The 23,002-nt window shown below is 41.2% G+C and overlaps 1 protein-coding gene and 3 long non-coding RNA genes across 5 annotated transcripts; 1 reads left to right on the top strand and 3 right to left on the bottom strand.

Moving 5' to 3' along the window:
• Positions 1 to 404: 404 nt before the first annotated feature.
• On the bottom strand, positions 405 to 14,280 carry LOC105686098 (cyclic AMP response element-binding protein A-like). Its single transcript, XM_012400709.3, has 5 exons — positions 13,611 to 14,280; positions 7,894 to 8,368; positions 7,070 to 7,332; positions 6,400 to 6,943; positions 405 to 3,062 (listed from the first exon to the last, which is right to left on the bottom strand). Exons 1-5 carry the CDS (start codon positions 13,734 to 13,736, stop codon positions 2,647 to 2,649), a joined length of 1,824 nt encoding a protein of 607 aa, XP_012256132.1. The 5' UTR covers positions 13,737 to 14,280; the 3' UTR covers positions 405 to 2,646.
• LOC125499724 lies at positions 8,224 to 21,153 on the top strand. The gene is made up of 4 exons (XR_007276706.1): positions 8,224 to 10,139; positions 18,865 to 19,063; positions 20,713 to 20,886; positions 21,021 to 21,153. It is a non-coding gene; the product is annotated as an uncharacterized LOC125499724 (long non-coding RNA).
• LOC125499723 lies at positions 11,718 to 13,604 on the bottom strand. 2 transcript variants are annotated; one of them, XR_007276705.1, is made up of 3 exons: positions 12,363 to 13,604; positions 12,142 to 12,272; positions 11,718 to 12,085 (listed from the first exon to the last, which is right to left on the bottom strand). It is a non-coding gene; the product is annotated as an uncharacterized LOC125499723 (long non-coding RNA). The 2 variants fall into 2 exon arrangements; XR_007276704.1 differs by having other exon boundaries at positions 11,718 to 12,272.
• LOC125499722 lies at positions 15,812 to 22,759 on the bottom strand. Its single transcript, XR_007276703.1, has 5 exons — positions 22,486 to 22,759; positions 21,960 to 22,393; positions 18,851 to 18,952; positions 18,684 to 18,764; positions 15,812 to 18,589 (listed from the first exon to the last, which is right to left on the bottom strand). It is a non-coding gene; the product is annotated as an uncharacterized LOC125499722 (long non-coding RNA).
• Positions 22,760 to 23,002: the final 243 nt, after the last annotated feature.

Genomic DNA, 23,002 nt, shown 5'->3' with positions numbered 1-23,002 from the left:
CATGTGGAGCGTAGCTTGATTCTGCTTGACAATTTGTTTAAATATTCGGTGACAAAATAGACTGGAGATTTGTCGCGAGAAGGAATAGGAACATGTGTATAATTTTTCTTAAAAACGAGCCATGAACTGTGGCGAAGGCATCGCAAGATGCAGAAAGATTTAGAAAGATCGCGTCTTGAAATGATTGTGGCGCAAGATTAAAAGAAAAATAGAATATGTGCGAAGGCTCTTAGAAAGCTATTGGCTGAATTCGATAATAGCAGTGGAATTGATCGTCGATTTTTGGATCTCGAGTTTTTCGCGAAATTCAAGGATTTAAATCAAGTAACATGATAAAAAGTGAAAAATGCATTAGATAAAACGGATAGAGCGGATTTGCATAGATTTCGAATTCAACCGAAATATTTAATTTGCATTAACTTTATTCATAGTAATATTTCTACACGCATCTTATATTATCTAATTCAGAGTGTGTTAAACTACATCCCCCCGCCATTAGGTGCAAAAATAGAATGTTAATCTATTTTTGTAATAACTTTTACAAGTATAGGAATGTATGATGATGATCTTAAGTGTATCGATTTCTGTTGATACATTTATTAAAGAGACGTAATATCAGACACTCGGTTGTGAAGTATGTCCGTATAAATTTTAATTTTTACTCTCTAGGTATGATGTATAGCTGAAGTGCGAACTAGGGTTTATTGACCGTTCACCAAAAACAAACCAATAGACTGCCTAGGTATATCCTATTTCTTCGCTGTATATTTTTGTCTGCGAGGACTAAGTACCATCAAAAGGTAAACGTAATATAATATATATATCTATATATATATATTGTTCATTCATTTTATTTACAATTCGTATTCATCGCTGCCATTTTCTTTAAGCTCGACTCCGTTCTGTTAGCGTTACTAATACCGAAAACGACACCCTTTTCCCAGGCCAGAGGGATATGTGTTTAATGAAAATGGCAACGTGTCACATACATCTTATAACATGTACATATATTTAATATGTAATATATCTTTCGATTTCTTATAATAAAGTAGAGTAAGTAAAATATAGTCTATATTATGTTTGAAATCGGCTAGTGAACAGAAATGAAATGGTGAATTTCCCTATAAATTTGCATTTTGAACAAGTGTGAACAAATGTAGTATCGAAACAGTCTTAACTTTTGAATGTACGTGTTCGAATGCACACGTAATTCATCGGTTTTATCATAGCAAAATAACGATAATCACATCATAATGTACCTACATATCGAAGCCGGGGACACCTTCCCTTCTCGTATAATCTTTAATAACGTAATATTCAAGGGCGCGGAATAAAATTATAGATTGATATAGAATTACATAATCCCATTGTCCAAACAAAAATTAACACTCATAACCATAACAGTAATATCATTCTCTGATAGATATTTTACATACATATATACTTATTTGTATACGTCCAAATAAAATCCGTGTACATCGTTTAACATTCAAGTTAATATTATAAACTAAAGTAGTGCTTCGATATCATTAATTTCTCTAAGTTCTAAATATGTTTGAATATTTACAAAAACAATATGGAAATGAAGACACAAGACAGTTCTATAAGTTTTTCATGAAATTATGACAGGTGTGCATAGATGCGTGAATAGTTGAATCGTAAAATGTATAATAATCGATCTAAGTTTTCTATTTCTAGTGACAATCAGCTTCGTTGTAAAAGCAATTTTATCATTGGATTTGAACATAATCGTGGTGATCTTCGTTTTGAAATATATTAGGCGATGTGTTTCCGAAGGGAATATATCACCGATAAACACATATCTTTCAAAACGAAGGCCGATCGCTGGCCAATGAGTTCATTTAGCTTTTCAGACAGCCAGAAATTTTTGCTATTATTCGTTTTTACTTTCGATTTGATGAGAATAGAAACAAGAAAAATATTGCTTCTACTCGGCAGAAACCAGTTTTTTTTTTAACTATTTTCAATACATGTGATTGCGTGCACTGAACATAAAAACGAGGAAAAAATTCCCGATAATGCAGCGAATTTGACAAGCAATAGAGTAATCGTTAATGAATTACCATGAATATGGTCAGGTGATTAGAATTATAAAAAAACTCAGATTAGAGATGAGAATCGCTTGTTCACTAAAACTAAGAACTTCTTTTCCAATTTCGCGTATATTCAATATCTACGGATTACGAAAATATATGGATGACACGATTAAATTTTTTTTTCAGGTAAATGCGGCGACGATAAAACTCTGTGTGCTGGAAGTTATGGAAGACTGCAGAATCGCTGCTACTAGTTAATTAGCATAGCAAGAGCGTAGTGGGGTACATTAGGACAGATGAATCATACCCGAATAATTCCGTGAGTGGAAACTGTCTGGCGTTGGATTCCTCGCGAGGTAAGAATTGAACACCCAACGCCATTTTCCACAACTTTTAGTCCTCAGAATAACAAGGTAATTTTAAAATCCTATCGCACGAATCAAGCAGCGACTCTGTGCCCCGGCCACAGACCACTTCTCGCGCAACGATCTCACGAGCTTAGCTTCTCGTCAAAACTTAAAAAACAATTAAAATATACCCATTGAAATTGTTAATCAGTATCGCTTCCCCTTCCTCAAGTATGCAATCCTCATTGCTCCTGCGGTACTTTTAGCAACACAGTTCTTGTCCCGTCGGCGTCTGAGATATTGATTTTCAATTCATTCGTCAAAGCTTCAAGTTTGTCAACTATTTTCGTCGCAACTTCACCGCCCGGTTTTGGCGGGGGCCATACATCGTCCAGGGGTGGTTCTATGAAACGTCTCGACGCCTTTACCTCCAGGAAATCTGAACCCTGGCCCAGGGTACCGCCGACGTAGTCGTAAGGCGAAGTTTGTTTCGCCACGGAATCTGGGTCTAAACGTGGACGTTTATGGGCTGGAACCGCAACGATTGGACTGTAGTCGTGGTCCAATAGTCCCTCAACTTCCTGGAGGAGTTCTTCCCCGCACTGCTGGAGATCTTCGCCCAACAGTTGCTTCGTGTATAGCAGGCTGCGTGATCGTCCTGCAATTCAAGGAGGAGAAACCGCGTTAGGTGAGTTCTGAATTTCAAATATCCAGAAATTCTGATAATAGCTGTACCAGATTTAACTATGTCGGCGGATCTTATCTCTCGAAATTCAAGGTCCGTATAGTATGAACAAAATTTTGGATACGCTGTCAGATACCAAGGTAACAGTGTTACACTGACGATTTCAGACCTTGTTCCCGTACCGTTATCGTCAAATCAATATAATAATATCATTACAGATAGTGGTAAATCCGCACTTGTTACCGTTTTGGCTTAATTGCAATGCGTCATTTGCGTGATTATTGATTGTAGATGCAATAATTATCATCATATTAGGGTCATTTGGGTAAAACATCGCTTGCAGTAATGAGCGATGCATGTATAATTGTAGATGAATGGATTGCGAAAAAAAAAACAGGTGTATGTCGCTATAGTTTTTCCGAATGATACGAAGTGACAAAATACCAGAGAGAGACGACTGGCGAATGCTTGAGTGGCTTGAGGTCGCGGTATATATGTATCGGTACTTAGTGAGTTTGTATGGCTACCGTTTACTGATACTCCAATATCTTCTAAAAATCAATGCGATGTCGATTCAAAACTAAATTTTAGCTAAAGGAAAAAGAAGCTTCAACGAAACGGGGCCGCCGCGCTTTTTTTCACCGTGGGACTTCGATAATTGCGATATATTTGTGTACCTATACATCCTATTAGTCACATCTGGAGTTCTTTGGTACTTTGATTATTATTTTCTTTGATTTCTTGTTCATTACTGGCAAAGTGACATGAACTCTGTGACGGTCGATTAGCATGAAGAATTTTTCTAATCACTAGTCAAAGCCATGGCTTTGCAATGGGTTTGCTTTGCAACTGCGATATCTTTATTGATGCCGATCGGAGTTTTCGTGACTGTTGAGGATCGAAACCTTAGTCGTCTCACATCTTGTTTTTAATTCAACTGACAATGAATGAATGTACTGAGGTTTGTTGCAAGATCGTCAAATCGAGTCACCTTACACTGTGGTTACCGAGCAAAAATATGCTCATGAATCTCGAGTTGAATGAAGTCGAATTGAAATACGTTTCAGTTCCAGTTTCATGGTCGGTATTTAATTTCGCTAAAATGTTTTACAAACGCATGTCTCTATTCGCCTTAATTTAACTCTGTACGGATAAAACTTGTGGAAAATGAAACACGATAACCTGGCATTTAACCCGGACTATTTATTTGAGATAAAATCCGTCTATCTATTAACTATCGTCATATAATTTGTATACAAATTTGAACACAGTAACACGGAGCGATCCCTGACTAAGTTTTTTCCTCATTTGATAGCTCAGGAAAGTGCATAGAGAGGCCATCGTGATAGAATATTGGAAAGTTACGTAACTGAATCTTCGAAATTCCCCTCTCAAAGAACAAATTTCAATTAAGTCAAATTATGTCAACGGAGTCGTGTCAATGTTTTCGGCTCGATGATGGAGTTGTGCCAGGAATAATAAAGTAGTTATATCCGAATGTCTGAGTTTAGCTCTTTAGGGCCGATCGCCGGTGGAAATAAAAATTCTTGTCGTCTAACGAGTCAATGAACTTTGTTCCGCAATAAGTAACTGCGCGTTACATTCGCGGGTGGGTCCTCCGCCTCGGCGTCACAGCGGTTTCAATGTTCAGTTCACGATTCAAGTTGCAAGTAAACAACTATGACCGGTAGCTATTATATTTTAAATTACTCCGCTGTGCTTGTTAGTTCCCTCCATAGTAGGTTTATTTCTTTTCAAAGTGAGCCATTCGCAGATTGAGACGTGGCAGAAATTCACAAATGACCGATAAAATCTCGATAGGAAATAGGTGGATCGAGGCGACGTCGCGAATCAAATTAGATGCCAAGGGTGCGTGAAATTCCTGTTTGTATCGACTATTTGATTCGTGAGCAATTCGTACACAGAACGTGAGGACAGAAACGCGCCGATGACTGTGATAAGACTACGACCTACAATAGGAGGAAACCGATGATATGTTATCTGGTGTCTTCCGACAGCCGTAAATAACTGGCTAGTTTCAATGCTCAAAGACTCATGCGTATGCACGGTTTCAGATTTTACAGCTTTTTATTTATGAAACAGATATTCCTCGAAATATCCCATAGTTTTCCGCCCACATTGGAAGCTTTCCAAATTGTAGTTCAGCAGACGAATATCACCACCTTCTACGGGTGATTTCTTTTATGCGCAAAAAATTCTGATGCGTAAAATTTTTTTCATGGAAACGAACAAAGTTGCTGAATCGGGATACCATAACGGGTTGACGACTAATCGGTAAAATAATATTTCTAGGTTACTTTCACTGTAACGCTATCTCCTTGTACAAAACGCCGTATATCTGTATAGTTGACGTCTCTCTTTCCCCTTCTCTTCGGCGTCATTAATACTCGGCGAAATTTGCCGGTCTATAGCGACGAACACTTGAGATCCGAGTTCATAAAACAGGAGCAGCAAAACGCAGACGAAGAATAATTTACGATGCACTGAAACGGTGTCAATAATTTCTACTCCTTTCTCCCCATCGCTGGTAATTATCACTGTTATAAATTAGCGGGTTTGATATCAGCTACGATCGACGCCAATCGATAATTTCCGACCGTATCAAGTAATTTTAACTGATAAAAAGTCGCGATGTGTAGTCGAGTTACGGTGAAAATCTACCTCATCTTCATTTGATCGTACTACATCCCAAAGTCCGCATCGTACCGTGATTTTTTAGCGACTCAAATCCATTAATCCGAAGAGCAACGAGCGTCGCTGAAATCTTGCGAGGATAATTTTTCATGCTTCCAAACTCTGACCGCGATCCCATAGGAGTTATATAGACTAAAAGTAAAAGGACCATCCAGGAGAAAAAGAAGTGCGCTTCATGTTTCAGTTCTGCCTTTCACAATCTCGTCGGGGTCAATGTCCCGGAGCAACCCAACGCTAGATCCATCCAATCGTTGAGAGACGGAGGGGAAGAAACGCTACGTGAACCAAACCATGGCCGGGACCGTGAGGAAACATCGCCCGTCGAGAAGGTATAATCACATGACTTTGACCGTGAACCATCTAAACCTAGTAGACTTTTATAATGAAACTCCGAAGAAACGACATTCTTTTTCTGATTCCGGCAGTCACCGCCGAAACAGAAGTTCAGGAAAAACTAGTTTCCTTTTCGGGTATTTTTTTTTTTTTCGTGTTTGATATTCATTTACGCCTTGGAGGGATAGGGTCGAGGAGCGTGTTTTAATGAAATAATGGCAACGGACAGAACACAGTGAGCGAGTGAATGAATTCAAATTACCTGCAAGTGGGGGCATTTTTTCCGACTGCTCCTGTTCCTGTACAAGCTCATTGTTGTTGCTGGCGTGCGAATGCGGGCGAAGATTTGGCACAGCGACCAAGGCTAGAGAGAGCAGCAGAACCATAAGACAAGTCGCAGGCTGTGCGCTCTTGTTACTATTTTGTATGAGCGTCTGTAGCCTTTTAAGTTGTCCGGCTAGACTCTGGTTTTGGCTCTGCAATGCCTTTATGCGTTTCAGAAGAGTCATGTTCTCTTCGGTGCACTGTTTTACTCTGTCTTCTAGCCCGTCGACGTACTCCTTTTTCCTTTTTCGCGAGTCTTGGGCGGAAATCTTGTTGCGGATTTTACGTCGGATTCGTTTTAACTCGCGTTCCTCGTGCTTTGTTAATGGGTAATGAGACGGCAGAGTGATTCCTTCTTTTTGCAGCAGACGTTTCTCTTCCGTGTTCAACTTTAGTCTCGGGTAGGGGGATTCCGTTTCCGATACTTCGTCGCTCGAAATTCCACCCTTTTCGCTGCCCGAATCGTCGTGTTTTATGTTCACCTGTTGAAACAGATCGAATGACGAAAACGAGTTACTTTCAAATACATCGGACACTATGAAATTTGTACGTCCGCGACTCGGTTTGCCGATTATCAGTTTTGTCTTGTTTTTTGAAATTTGACTCACCGAGAGGGGTTTGCTTATTACGTTGCCTTGGTTGATCTTGAGACCCTTTAGATTCCTGGCTTGCGCCGCGTTGATTATTTTAATCGTTCGGACTTCCTTCATGTCCTTCAAACTGACGGGGAGGAGTATCGATCTTGGATTACCTGAACCGACCGGCGTCACTCGAATTAATTGTCTAATGTTGTTACGTTTGTTACTCTGAAGGTTACGGAGATTGATTGTCGCCTCTGGAGGTATTTCAGGCCGATGCTGGGCCACTACGTCTGTAACAGTAACAATTCGTTCATCGTTAAGAAAGACGTATCATGCGAATAATGTTCCAGAATCAGTTTTTAAGTCACTCGCGACGAGTCCGTAAAAATTTGAATAAATACAAAACGGTCGGGGCACAACAAATTGGCGACCAGCAGTCTCGAAGAATCTAATAAATGATGATGAATATTCCGCGTCCCGAACATGCAAAGAAAGTAAACGAGGTCAGGGGAGACGTGAACCCGGCTCAAGATATTACATCACTCCGCCGTATAAAACGAGGCGCCGTACACTCCGCAAGGAATTTATACAGCGATGACGCATCATCTGTCAAGTTAATTTGCCCCAAAGGCATTCGCTGCAGGCTTTTGCTTCGCCGAGTCCTGAAATACGCGATTTATCGTACGTGTGCTCTTCTGTATCGGGACAGAGCTTTCTCCCCGCTCGGAGAACATGTTCGCGTCTCTGTAGGATGCGAGAGACATTCGATTCGAATCCGAGAATATAATCGGAGCATTCGTTGGTTTTGATATTTTCTGAAATTTAATTTTTAGAGAGAATCAACCACTCACTGAAGTTTACGATTTGCTGTTGCTGCTGCTGCGGTGGTTCGACGATATGGGCTTCCTGCGAAGTTGCATCATCGACGGAATTAGGGTCGACAACGTTTACCAAGGTATGTTCGAAGTCCATTTCTTCGGTGGCGTCTGTTCCAGGAGATCCCACGTTCGAACTCATCACCGAACGGATGGGGCTGTCGATCGGACTTTCGGGGCTGAATTCCGAAGATTGATTCGGACTCCCCAGGGTATCGAAGTCGACGAATTCCTGGGGGCTGTTCAAATCCGAGTTGAATTCCACCTGGTCATCTTCGATGGGTAAAAGGGGGCTCAGCTGTTGTTCGCAAGAACTCAGCGCGCTGGAAAGGCCGCTGTCCGACGACGAGGAGGGAATCGCGACCAGGTCGCTGTCGATAAGGTTGAACTGATTGTCCAGTTTGAATATAGAGTCCAGAAAGTCGTCCGGATTGGTCGGCCATTCTTCTGTCTGGAAGAAAATCAATCGAGATTGCTGTTTAACGTGAGGTCATTCCAATTGATTATTCACCTTCGCTTTCAATATCAGACAGAGATCGACGTTTCGTGGCTATTCAATGTTCGAAACACCATTCCGTTATGAAAATTCTTTAATAAATCATCGATATCGAGTAAATGCCTGAGATATGCAGCCGACGAGGGAGAATGAAAACTCTACCACGGCTACGTTATTAATATCGATTCGTGCGGACCTACATACAGAATTATTATTGACGCGCGTTGCAGGCTTAGGGATGCGGAAAGATGATAAGCGGCCCCGAGTCTTTTAACGCCCGGTTGGCACACCCCGCAAGAAAAAAGTAGAGCGATATTTTCTATTTTGGCACTAATTTCTTCTCGGTACGACGGAACCAGTGAACCGGTTATCGTATTGAAAAGTCCTACCTATAAGTCACGGGTCAACGGAGATATTGTCTGCCTACCTATGGGAATATATCGCGCTCGCAAGACGATCAATTTGAAATTTACAGTCGCACCGCAGTTTGTGCTAACGTGACAAATAATTAGGGTAGAGTTGAAGTAGCTATACGTGTGGAAATTCAGGATTCAGGAGGTAAACGATTAGAAAACATCGCGAATTTCATATTTTCACGATAAAATTAACACAGGAAACTCTGCGGTTGGTGTACAGGGGGAGGCTAGCTTCACGCCTCGATGAATAGTTTGTACAGCTGCAGGAGAAATTTAGGAGAGTTCCGGAAGAGCGTGTAAAATGAAAAAGCGGATCATTTTGTGAAAATATACAGTAGGAACGATTGTAACCGAGATTGAAACCGTTCAACGGTGGCTCACATGATGTACGCATTTTTATACGATACACGTCGCTGCTGCGCGCACTGCGAGGTTCAAGTCCGAGTTCGAGCCTGTACATTTCTGATGTATGCCTAGGCGGGAAAAAAAAAAAAACATAACGACTGAACATATATGCACATATTTCTTATCACCGATCGTGAGCGTAAGATGCCTACCGCAGGTAGCAACAGCCTTGGAAATCAGTTTTCTTGTTCGCGAGCTGATGATCACGTAATATGAGATTAAATTTTGTTAACTAGGCCGGGCAAACGGGCTGGAAAATTGATTATCTTAACGAAGTTATCCAATGGTACGGAGTATTATGAACGTGGATTATACAACGTGGATCGGCATTAAGGATAATTTTGTTTGGTAAAATTTCGCGTAGGTATACCGGGATCGACTCCTTAGCCTATGTGTTCCCCGTGCTTTTCAGAGCGTTTAATGAAGTCTTCAACGGAATCGAGGATGTTTCTTCCGTTCGCAGTCCTCGTAGTTCATCGTTTCGCCTTAATTTTGCATTAAAGATAATGAATTCGAGCATAATTTTTGCATGATATTTGAATACCCAGCGAAAAAGTTCGCAAATAGTGCGGAACGCACAGTGCAGAGCGAATGAAGAGAATATCAAACGGCTAGAGATTACGATGGAGTGTCGGGACGAGCTTCGCAGGGAAATCCCGAGGCGTCACCGGAGAAAATAACAAGAGCTATAGGTCTGCACGCGGAAGCGAAAGAGACAAGACATAGACGTGTACGAGACGCGGCTGCAGCCGAGCAAAAAAATAATTCAATTTTCATTCCCCGGCATCCACAGCGTACAGAGGGGACTTTCTAAGAAAATCGAGTGATGTGCGGAGAGAAGGACCGTGAAGAAGATACGTCCGAGGTAACATCTCTCGATGAACGAGCGTCGACCGGTTTCGCATGTGAGTATATTTATGATTTTCTTGACCCTCTTTCAAGAGCGCCCACGCAACGCACCGTATATGTAATAAAATTCACGAGTAGTTATATTCTAATTGGCGAATGCTCCGGTGCTTCCGAAAATATTGTTCTTCACCTGAACCAGATATAAAGAGTTCTTCGCTCCGTATCTATACGAGTGAGATAAATGGTAACAATGCCTCGGATAATTTTATGCCTTGGAATGGCTGTTGTATCTACATACACGCAAATATTAATCGAGCGTGTGGCAGATATACACTAATTAAACTTAAATTAATCTCCACTCCGTCCGCTTGAATTTATAAATTCGCAGGTACAAGGTCCCGTAAGATATAACGGATCTTAACCCCCACCAAAACCGAATTCATACGTACATACATACATATACATATACGAGACGCCGCTCACAAATAAACTCACATGCGGCTGTAGTAAAAGGTTTGTCTTCGCATTCGCGTATCCCGCGTTTGTACATTTCGTGTATCAATGTGACGCATATTTCCTTGGAGCTATTTGTGCATATGTTTTATGTGGAAGATAAAGTTGCCCGCACAATTAGCGGATGTATACAACTCTAATATATTAAAATGGATCATACAGTCAAGGCGCATTACACGCAAACGCACCAGCGATATGTAAGCATATTATTGTCACACGCCGCGCGATAAGACGATCAGCTCTGACTATGTAGACGAAAAAAATAAAAATAAATACTAACGAGTGCAACTGATGCGGACAAAGTTAATGATGACGAACGAAATCTCGGTGATGTAACAGCTGCGGGAATGTTGGTCATATGTTTCCTCAATAGAATTACTGCACGTCGTGAGGAACGCGCTCGGGGATCGTACGTGTCATGAGAACGCGTACACGGCTGTTCCGAATGATTTTTATAACATCTGGGTCGAAATGACTTTTTTTTTTGGTAATTACTCGTCTCCGAAACCCATCGATGCGAGCTCGGCTACTTTTATCGCAACGAATTAATTCTTCTTCTGAGCGAGAACGAGGTTTAAGATTTTTTGAAAATGCACGAAAGCTGGTATCTAACACATTGAAGAAATTATAGATAGAAGAAGCAATGCAAATAGATTTCTCCGACAATTGTTGTTCCCCGTAAATCTACTTGTAAATTTCGATAAGAAATCTCCGGAAACAAACAACGAATGAATCACGTTCAACGTCCGTACAATAAAGTGTGCATATGTGCATAAGTATATATCGAATTATCGATTTTCACGAGCATCCGTTTATTTGGTATCTCCGGTTTGCATTCTAGTTCGAAGATCGTTATCGATATTGATAAAAAAAGAAAAAAGGAACAACAGAAACGTAAAAATAAAAAAAAGATAAAGAAAGAAATAGTCTCTGGGACTAGTTTCAACTAGGTCACGACTCGCCAACATTTCGTAGCAGTTGTAATAAAATGTTGCCAATCTGCATCGTCACATACATATACTCGTATATACCTACGTACATACCTCTATACGTATCGTGAATATAACTCGTCCTTTCAAATATGGACCACAATCAGTTTTAATGAAAATTAAAGTACAGTATTCAGTTGCGTCGTTGATGCTTGTTTTATTTTTAAAAAAATCCATCAAAGGTGCACAATACAGTGATACGGGGTTGAATGTTATTTGCGCAGGGGATGATGCAACGATCGGCGAGCTCTTTCCTTCTTATTGTTTTTTAAATTCCCTCCACAAATTGCAGTGCGATCTGCAGCAGAAATTCGATTGTGGTGTAAACAACAAAATTTCTTTTCCTCTGTGACCCCAACTGCGGTTTTTTTCTTCGAACATCGCGTCACTTTGCTGACGCTGACGACGTATATTTGCCGAATGCGTCATCCGGTATGGCGAAGTAATTTAGATTTCGGAGGACCCCTGCAGGTTGAAGCTCCGTCAACCTAAGAGAAAGCCTACGATCCTGGTTTATAATGCAAGAACATTCATCTCATACACTATGATTTCATACCATGCCTTTCCTGCGACTCCATAGATGTAGGTTTTCGATCACATGTCGTGTTATATAGTTGTCGATATGGGTCGAGGGTCGGAATCTTATCTGACTCATGGTAATCTTTTTTTTTTTTCGTTGTCATCTCGCTTATGCAATTCCGACAGAAAGTTACATTATTATTATTATTACATATCTGCTTACGGATACATTTATCAAAATGATGTTAGTTTTATTACCATTATTGTCTAACGAGTCTTCGGTATAATTTACAACATTTAACGCCAACACTAGTTAGAACAATGAGATCCAACTGTGTCCACATCATACGTGCGCCAATAATGAATGAACTAGTTATAGATGATTGTTTATAACGGAGAAAAAGGTACTAGCATCGTGGTACTGGTTCGCGGACGAGTTTCTTGGCAAGTCAACCAGCCGCATGGAAAGTTTACCATATGTAATCTGCGTCTGCTTATTCCACAGTTTTGTGTAGGTGAAAGTACAATATCTACTAGCCATTAACTTACGCCCCCATCATGACACGCGAAATTAAAAATCAAAAATTGCCGTTTATTCGACAATTTGAATCAGGTAAATCTGAAGGCCGGGTACAGATAGTTCCTCATAATCATCGTTTTGTTTTTTTAATTTTAGCAGCATAACACTACGACCGATGAAATACGATTGCTAATAGTCGATGGACCAAGATGGCGGCTACGCTTCTAGCGGTAGCACTGCCGGCGCCGATGGGCACGTGTAGTAGAATCTTGCCATATGGCATGTACTCTCAGCTGAATATCGCTATAAACCCGTCAAGTTCGAAAACCAGCTCTTTGTCTAACAGTGCAGAGTTAAAATTTAGCGCAAGTTGTTGCGACTGAATATTCTATTTTAGTTACAAGCTGTTTTGACAAGGATACCAAGTGCACATGGTCCACTTTGGGACCCTAATGTTCTTCTCATAATTCGAATACCGGAGAGAAGTTTTTTTCGATTTCTCATTCAGAGAAATAACTCACTTCCAATTCATGTACCGCTGTTTATCGGTAAAATTATTTTGAAATACGCACGCGTTACGGGCACCGAAAGATACGGTGTTTGCGATTCGTTGTGATTGCGTAAGACAAGTTTTGATAATGTATCTTGAATCAGATGTGATATCTGAAATGTTTTGAGCTCTCTTGAAACGCAGACTGTACTCTTGGAATCCGGAGTCCCATCGAATACTTGACTAAAAAGTACCGTAACATACCGTTTCTCCATTCCAATCTACCGGGTATACTCGAATCACCAGCAGGCGGATCGGTACACTCGAATAATTTATACTGGGAGTGTGACTCAACGAGCAATTGGATGAAACGACGATAAATATTTCAGGCAGAGTGTAGATTCGAAGGGGGTATCCTCCCCTAATTCGTTGACAGAAGGCGCGCGGTGTGAGAAAGATAAACAATAATTTTATCGTAACGTAATTTTATACTCACCACAATAGCGTCTTCCCTACATTCGTCATCCATAAGAACGGACTCGTGTTTAATAGTGTCTTTGAGCATGGGATCCTCCCTGTCGAATAGGAGGTCCATTAAACTCATGTCCGACGACATCGACATGGTCTTGTGTTTTTCTATTCAATCACGTGTAGTTTAATTTCGCGGATTTAAAACTCGACACAACACTGTCTTAGATTAAATCCCGACGGACACCCTTCCATCAATACTTTGAAGAACAAAACCGCACCGCGTTCGCGAGGTGACTGACAGCAGCTGCGTTTTAACTCGGTTTCCGCCCCTCCCTAACTCCGGTTTAAACGGTTGCGTATCTTTCCCCACCCCTTGATCAACGAATACCGAATTGCGCCTCCGCCTGTCCTGGGCATTGAGTCGAGCATTGAGAAACGAACGTCCGACAGATTGGTTTGGGTTTAAGAATCCGACAGACTCGGCCGCGACTTTAGTTTTATCAAATCCACGCCGGTAACTGAGCCGACTTTATTCCCATTTTTTACATTAAAAATATAAATACTGAGTTTTTACTATAATGTGAGAAAAAATACCGAACACCGTCGCCGAAAAGACAGACTAGACCGACTGCCAACGTGTCACTAATTACGTCACGGCGTCTTGACGACTTGTACGATTTTCATTGGGCGAGACAGTCCAGTCGATAGTCGCACTGCATCCATCGCATCGCATCAGCTTAGAAACGCCACCACTAGCTGCCATCAGGGTTTATATCAGCATGCTGAAAATGAATTTTCAACCTTGTTCGTGCTGCCGCCTTACGAACGACTCGGGTACCTCTGTGACGCGCTTTGGGGGTGGCGTATTACAAAAAATCACTGAAGGCATTTGGAAATTGAAAGTAGAACGAGAACATCGGGGAAAGGGAGGGCCGAAAAATTAGACCAAACTACTATATTTCATGGAAATAGATTCCGACGATATTGCACTTATTGTTAATGGCGAATTGTCTTAATCTAAAATGGTCAATATTATACCTAGTCCGTTGTTCTAGGATTATTAGGCGAATATTTTATGATGCATGACGTTAAGTTGCGCGTGGGATTTCAGTTGAGTCAGTCATGTGGTAAAATTGTATATCTGTATATTATTCCATATGCATACAAATACATAAGGTAGTTAGCCGCGTGGTCGTGGATTAAGGGCGCCGGGTTGCCCGTCGCCGATTCATACTAACGAGCTGTGAACACATTTCCGACTAAACTCATTAGAATAATGCAAACGACGCTTAGGAAAATTACTTTCGATCAAACTGTATATCCTCATTTTTGTTTTATTACCGACACCCCAATTACTCTCGCCATAAGACGTTTATACCAATTACAAAACCCTCCTGTAATTCGGATGTATTTTTTAGCGCCACTTTATAAGCGGGCGAATCGTTGTGCTTCCAAATTTGAATTCTTCGTACCTGCGGGCGTTCCTCGGGACAAACTTCTCCCTACTTGAATATTCCGAATAACTTGTTCCGTAAAAGTTGTTTCGCTCATGCTTTCGGGTAATCATTATTTTATGACATGATGATAAATGTGATTCGTTTAAAACAAAATCCGCAGGCATGCGGAATAGTTGTATAGTTTCAACGTCCGTTCATATTATGCTGACCACAAGAGTTCAAGCAGGCGGTATTTAGATTTATAATGACAACAGCGTAGTTGAGTTGGTTTCAATTTATTGTTTGAGAATTGTTGAGTCCGAGCAATTGGCGTTATTGCATACTGTACAAACCACACGTTACACAGACGCATACTTATTCTTATATATCAGCGTTTATCGGGCACGACAATTATCAAGCAAACGCATCAGGCATTCCAATGGAGTGCTGAATCTGTTGCGATTTTGCAAATTCCTTACGAACGAAGGCACTTTCTGATAGTTTTTACAGACAAGTGATTTCGGTTCCAAAATAATTAAGATTTCTCAACCAAACATCATTTTTGTTTTGGGCGACAAAGATTTTTTTTCTTGCTAGAAGAATACTCTTCGGTTTAGAGTTGAGAATAGTCTCATACGTCAAATAAAACTGGAGACTCTAGGACCCACTACGTTATTTCGGTATGTAACGACCGATTTTCCGAATATTACATCATTTTTCTTCAACTATAATCCATAGTTCTCATTGAATCGTCGATATTTCACGTCCTATTAATTTTTTTTTTTCTGTTCGACGACTATCTTATAACATTGTTGACTTTTTTCAAGGACCGTATTAGATCTTATTTTAACAGACGGTGAACGCTTATGATATTTTTGTTTTTGGTCTGGTAGAACAGTTGTGTAAATTTTCTCACCATGTTTGAACCTTCGGATCAGCAAACATTATTTTGTGCGAACGGTGCATGTAAAATATGGAATATACCATAGCAGCTGTCTATAGGCTGACTGGAGAATATTTTTAATGTCTTGTTAAAAAAAAACTATATTCGTATCCTGATCGTTACAGCAATTTCATTGAATAAATTGATGGCATTTCTATAGTTGAAGTGCGCGTTGCAGAGAAGTATCTATCGGACCCTCGGAGTCATTATAGAAACTTCTTTTTGGAACAAAATCGTTCGAACGCGTTCATTTTCCATTCGTCTGATTTTTCACGATTCGCAAGAGATGTTCGGAAAGATGAAAAAAAAAAAAAAAAGTTACAAACAAGATGCACAGGGCAGTCCGTACTTGAACAATTGTCAATTAATTATTTGTTTGCTTTTTTCTTCAACTACCGCAAAGAAGGTAGAAATTCATTCGACCACAGTCGCTCGTATCCAGATCCAAAGATATCGACGCGCGGTTTTGTCACCGTGTCGGCGTTCGCTTACCGTCAGCTGCACTAGATGGTGTTAAATGTCTTTCTCGAATCGACGAGCCAATCAAGATCATTCATCATCGTGACGTGCAGCGTGCCAGGTAACATATTACGGTACCGGGGTTCGGCGAGCTGTGAATGAATAATTCAAATTCTGCTTACGCGTTGGACGCAAACTCGTAGGGGGAATGGACCCAAAATAATGTACACGTGATGTGTATAATTTTTAAACTAAGATTGAGTCGAGTTCAACGTGTCAGAAATTTTTTTTCATTTTCTCTCCCCCTCTTTCTCTCTTCTCTCTCTTCCTTTCTTACTCTCTAGCACTGAAAAATTTATATCTCGGAAAGTTGAATTAAATTATTGTCCATCAACTAGCGCAGTTTGACGTGAGTAGGAGGGTGATGCGAGCGAGCTAGAGTGCCCATTTATCAATTTCATCGAGCACACCGTGGTTGCCATTAAGTCGTTCGCTTGTTACCGCAGGTTTTGCGGTTTGACAGATTACGATGCATGTATACGTGCACATGATTTAACCGCCACCCTCGCTGTCGAGGTCCCCTTCATACCGCGTCTAAATCCACGCCAGGTATTTCTCGCCGATTAATCGTTACGGATGAAATGAATTTCGAGCGCTCTTCGAAGCCTCGGAATTTAAAGAAAATCATTTTTCCCACTCCTCGGGCGTTTATACCGGTATAAAAGTGGCGCAGATATATAAGATATCCGGTTGGGGATATTTATCGGAACAAGGACATCTTCTTTAGTAGACGCCAGCTTAAGATGCAAAGGCAGTACTGGCACAAAGTGCAAATCGGGTTGATACTGGATGCTAATGTAATTGGATCCGTTATATCCCGTTACTCGTGTCTTACGAGTAAAGATGTCGTTGAATGAAACTTTACTGGACGAGAAAAGTACGCTGAAAACGTTTTAAGAAAACGTTCCGCGATCCAAATCGCTGCGCTGCACAGGATCGTGCATGAATCACACGAGTGGTAATAACATTTCACGACGTTAACCACGCGGCCGCCGAAACCGCTGCGAATGGTTCGAAAGCGACTCTTCCCTTTTACTTTTACATCCTAGCTACGATACACGTAGATGACAGAGAATGACCATGTAAATCTCCGTTCCACGATGAACCGAATCCGAGGCTCGAACTCCGTTCGTTGATTCCCATTTCTGAAACGAATGTCCCCATTAAAAGAAAAAAGCTCGACGATACCACGCCAGCGTTTCTTATCGAGGAAACTCTTTGAACGGGGTTGAGGACTCACCCCCTCGCGCTGCAGCTACGCGGTGCTCGGATGAAATATTAGAATTTCGCTACCGAGTCGTTCGTCGGTGCAGTTATATAACTCGACTACGTTTGGGATACAAAGGATAGTTTGGGCGATAATAGTCGGCGGTGCATTCATCGTCAGACAGGATATGTTTTGAAGTAATAAAATGGGTTGTACATAGCTATACGGTGTATACCGTGAAAAGCACTTTACGTGAAATGGTAAACGAAGCTGCACAGATCGACGAGTGCAGTATCGTAAGCAGTTGATGTTTTACCGAAAAATTGTATCGAGAGTATTCGCAATTGCTCGGCCAAATAGAAAGCAAATTCGTGGATGAAAATGTAATCCGAACGCGCTTTTGAGCCCCGAGAAAATCGTGTTCGGTAAGAACCAGAGGAATAAAGTTTTCATTTCGTTTTCAAAAATTTTGTGTTATTTAAACAGGAAATCGAATTTTCGGATGAGCTAAGTCACTGATTCATTTGTAATTTTTCTCCAACAGGGATATTCCTCTTCTTGTATATGAAATACATATTACATTTCCGGGTAGGAAGAAAAAAAAATATCGTCCAAAAATGAAACACCCCAGCGCATACTCCATGGGGATTATCTGCTCTTTTGTTTGAGTACCACTGACACGGGGAACAATAAGTTTTACGTTGAAAGGGGATATCCTTTCGAGATTAAACGCGTTTATCACATGGTTATTTATTGTTTCAGGTGTTAAGTACGTACCTACCGTGTGTATAGTATGTTCGTAGAGACTAGGCAATGTGTTTTCTTATCGGGGTACAACGATTGTCCGCATGCCTCTTGCCTTTCCGTTCTGCCGCCGCGCTCCTCGCCCTACTCGTGCGCTGCAAGTGCGAATTTATGGAGATCACCCTATTGTTCGGACGGTAGACGTGTTTCTTCCGAGCGATAACCGATTTAATCTCGCTATGAAATTACCCTTGATTATTGCGACCGTTGCGCGTGACAATCGGCACCCTTCAAACTATACGGTGTATACACTTAGCGGCGTCGGCACCCCTTGAAATGTATGAATTCTAATTAACGGAACTCCGGAAACCCAGCCAACCAAACACCCTGGAGAGATGTGATTAATAATAACTTACATCCTTTGTACCAGCCCACGCCGAAACGGGTCCGAACTGAAGACTCAAGTGGACCCTCACCTCGAAAAGGTCAAAGGTGTCCTTCAAGCTTCATTCGGTTACCTGCAATACATACGAATGACGATTACATCGGAAGCACTTTTGTTCGAAGGGACGATGGCGAAACTCGCGAAAAATAAAGTCAAAGTTCGCCGACGAAAGGTGAAATTTCTGGTAAGCCTTCGAAAACTACCGAACAGGGTGCCATTGTATTAAAAAAAAAAAAAAAACAACGATATCTTCAACGTGTTTATGGATGAAAATTCTTTTTCCACAAAAAGCCATTGGGGACTGCAACGAGTTCCGTTTCTATAGCATTGAGAATTTCGTTTCCTATAGAATCTGGTCTAAGAACTCTCCGTTCACCTGCCACTTCCATCTCCCACCTTGGTTTTGTATAGTCCGTTACAGATTTTTCCGTTCAGCCGAGGGCACGATCAGCCGAAGCTATACGGTGTATAGAAAGAAGAAAAATATCAAGTTTCTTTAATAATTTTTTCGCGAGAATTAGGTACCCCATCCGATCGTAGCAGATTGCGGAAAAATTCACTCTTCGGATTCGATTACAATACATTTTTTATTTATTCATTTTTTCCTTTTTTTTTCTTTTTTTTCTATACTTTCGTACGAGAACGCAGAAAATTTGTATATTCCACCCAACGGAGTTCTGATTGGATTAAATTTACTTTACGTGCGGTGAAAATCCCGATCCAATTATTATTTTCAAGGCGTACTTGAATGGGAATTTTATATCCTACGATAAAGCGCTTCATTTTATATTGTCTAGTCCGTATATCCCCGACTCCTAGGATTTTATCCCCGTATATACCCTATATACCATTAATTGAATGAAGCTGACGTTGCGCGATATACCTGCGAGATTTCATCAAAGCTTGCGTGGCGGTAATGAGATTTTCACTAACTGTCTAATTTATTTAAAATTAAGGAATCTCAGCTTGTCAGTGTAAAGTAGGTGATTCAAATCCATATATGTAAATCATGCCCCTGCCTTTTGTGCGACGTCAGAATTGATTCGATTCCATCGCGTCGTGTTCAAAGGATATACACGAGGTACAAAGAAAGCGGGAAGAAAAATTAGTTGAAAATACTGGAACATCCGTTTCGCGCTCATCGAACGCTCCTCGACTCCCTTCTTTGATGGCGTCGGAAAATGTCACACGATTATCGAGAACATTAGGTTGTACGATAAAAAGAACGGTCCTTACCTACTTCGAATACTCGTACCACTCAGAGGGCGATTTTCTCGATGATAAAGAAAAAGTAGGTCCGTTATACGTCACGTAAAATCGTCGCGATTATAACCGGTTTTCTACCCCCAGTGCAACGGGTTCAAGGTTCGATCGTAGGTTCTTCGAAAACTGGGACACTTGAGGCATATACATATATATACACGTGGATGTATATGTATAGATTCGTTCCTTTCGTTCGTTACGTTCTTTTTTCCCTACTTTGTTCTAAAGTTTTCTGTGCCGAATGAACTCGTGAATTCAGGGGGCAATCAGGGGTTGAAATCTTTCCGAGCTGTCTGTTTTATATTCCGTGATTTTCTTCTCGTTTTGCCGTCCCATCTTCCAATCACTTCACTCAACCGTATAGCCCCCGTCGAATTTCGAGTGTCTGGCGAAAGGGCTTCGAGATACGCGTTCAACAGAGAGACCGAAATAATATATCGAGGACGAAGTTTCGGCTCGCCAGAAAAAAACTTATTCCTACGTAAACCTAACGATTCACTACCCGTCCTCGTATTATCCCAAAACTTGCGTATCTCACGTGAAATTATTATTTTTTATTTTGTTACACAGGATATAGACTGGATTAGTTCATAGCGCCGAGGAGGGTCGACTCCATTCTCTGGGAGAAAGGTGGAAGATTTTTAAAGGAAGTTGGCAAAACAGCCGGTAATGGACACGGTCGATATATATACGCCAAACAAATCGCGGAGTGCATCCTGCTCGTGTCCATCCGTCTACTACTCGGTAGTTCCGCTTTCATTCTTCTTTCGGTCACTGTAGTTTTCAACTAAAATTGGTTATACATTTCAATTTGTTCAATCAGCTCTTTTTCGCCTACTCGCACGGTAGCTCCCGTACTATTATTTTCTTTTCCTCAGACGCGAGCCGAGCGACGGTTTACCAGGAGTGAAATATCCACGTGTCGCGAGTTCCTTGTCTCCTCATTTCAATACAACTGCCACCAGGGGTAGAATTTATCAGCGTTACGGGGTACGGAGGGGTCGGGAAGAGAGAAAAAAAAAAAGAAGAAAAAAAAAAAAATACAGCAGCAGCAGGACCTCGGAGTTGCATGTTGCAGATGCGAGTTCCATCTCCGGGAAGATGTATTACACGCTTCCTCGAGCATTTCACAGTCCTCGGATACGAGCGGCGGTACTTGGACACCGAATGAAAAATCTTTAAATAATTTCATTCGCTCGATCCCGAAGAGGTTGGTGGATCGCTCTGAAATTTGATTGCATCTAGATTCCTTTGTACACGTTTATAGTTTATCGTGCCAATTGCAAATTTTCGTCGTTGTTTTTTTTTTGTCTTTTTTTCACGGGAAACAGAAAAGGACATAAATCTGCGCGCTGATAATATTTTAGTTCGCTCGATGAATAATGACCGCGTTACGTTCTATTCAGATATATATATATATATTCAAATGGAATTCACGGTTTCACCACAACAGGATTTCCCTAATAATTTCGGAATAACCATATCAAATGCCTTCGCCGCGTCTCCGGAGGGCTTCATTATTGATCTCGTCATTGATGCGGAACGTATAACCATACAACGTATACACGTTAACATCCAGAGGGTGGAAAGCTTCGGATGGATGGTGGCCACTCGATGCCCGGGAGTAGTACATTGTTCTATAGCTCCCAGGAGAGGACCATAGAAACAAGGTAAGATCGAAATCCTACAGTGATTTATGCATGGACCTGTACGGAGGAGATGGACACGGACAGGTGGACCCCGCAAGCTTCGAACGGCCGGGCTAAGCTAACGTACGTCTGTTCGATCGTCGGTTCGTTGGACGGGGTTGAATTTACCTGCGATGGAATTAACCGGTGTCCGACGAATCGATTTACATCGCTGATGAACCTCGCCGATCGCCCACCCCGTGAAAAGGTGAATATTTGCGGTACCTTCGACCATCCCGCACCGCGGTTCGAATGTAATTTACAAATGGAGAAATTTCCTATACGTTGTCGAGGATTTATATTTTTTCAAGGTTCGTTTCGTGAGGGTTTTTTTTTGTTCGCGTTGTAACATTCTCCGATTGTACTTCGTCCCGAATCGCTTTGTTTCATTTCAGTTAGCGGTATTAAATAATCACTCGAGCCGGTTGCGTTGTGAATTTTTTTCCTCGCGTCCGCACGTTTCTCCATTTTGTTATAATTATTCGCTCACTCTACCGGTGGTGGTGGTGGTGGTGGTGGTGCGGCTTTGATGTCGTTGCAGGTTTTTTCCGATGAAATCAACCCTGCGACAAACGGCAAATATCCTTGTATCGGGCAATCGGAATCGCGATGATGACATCGTCGAAAAAGCAGGTAATTAATTCAGGGTATTTACCTTGTTCATTCGTTGATAGATAATCAATGCGACGGCGGTAATCAGGAAAATTAATGTCGCGAAATTCCATCCCTTCCAAGCGTAGAAAGGGACGGAGATCTCGCCTCTGTTGCAAACCCCCATACCGATCGAACAGGTTTGTACAATTTATCTTCGTTTATGGTTTTACAAGAAATCGAAAATTTATTCGCGAAAATTTCAACACTCAAAATTTGGAGCGGTTTATTTTTGACGGTATTGTTTTTGAGGTTCACATCAGATATTTATCGTTGGCATTTCCCGTTGCTGTTCTTCGTTTTTTTTTTCCCCCCTTTGCGGTCGATACTTTTTACCACCTGAAGTTGGGCACCTGTATCGAGTGCAAATTAATTCTGGGAAAGCATCGGACTAAAATTCACTTTGCTACGCGTAATTGATGGAATTGAATTCATCAAGAGCTCAGATTTCAACACATCACACGCGCTGAAATCCTTTGAGCTCCGGTTTAGTGTTTGTTAACGATTTCTGCTGGAGCTGA

This window comes from Athalia rosae, chromosome 1, assembly GCF_917208135.1.
Source record: "Athalia rosae chromosome 1, iyAthRosa1.1, whole genome shotgun sequence".
NCBI lineage: Eukaryota > Metazoa > Arthropoda > Insecta > Hymenoptera > Athaliidae > Athalia > Athalia rosae.
This window is presented reverse-complemented; position numbering and strand designations above follow the sequence as displayed.

Bases quoted from the DNA above. Each gene is read 5' to 3' on its own strand.
- LOC105686098 (XM_012400709.3), bottom strand. From the start codon at position 13,736: ATGTCGATGTCGTCGGACATGAGTTTAATGGACCTCCTATTCGACAGG. The intron at 8,369-13,610 runs GTGAGTATAAAA...ATTTTCTTCCAG, and splicing joins GTAGGGAAGACGCTATTGTG to ACAGAAGAATGGCCGACCAA. The intron at 6,944-7,069 runs GTGAGTCAAATT...CTGTTTCAACAG, and splicing joins TAATAAGCAAACCCCTCTCG to GTGAACATAAAACACGACGA.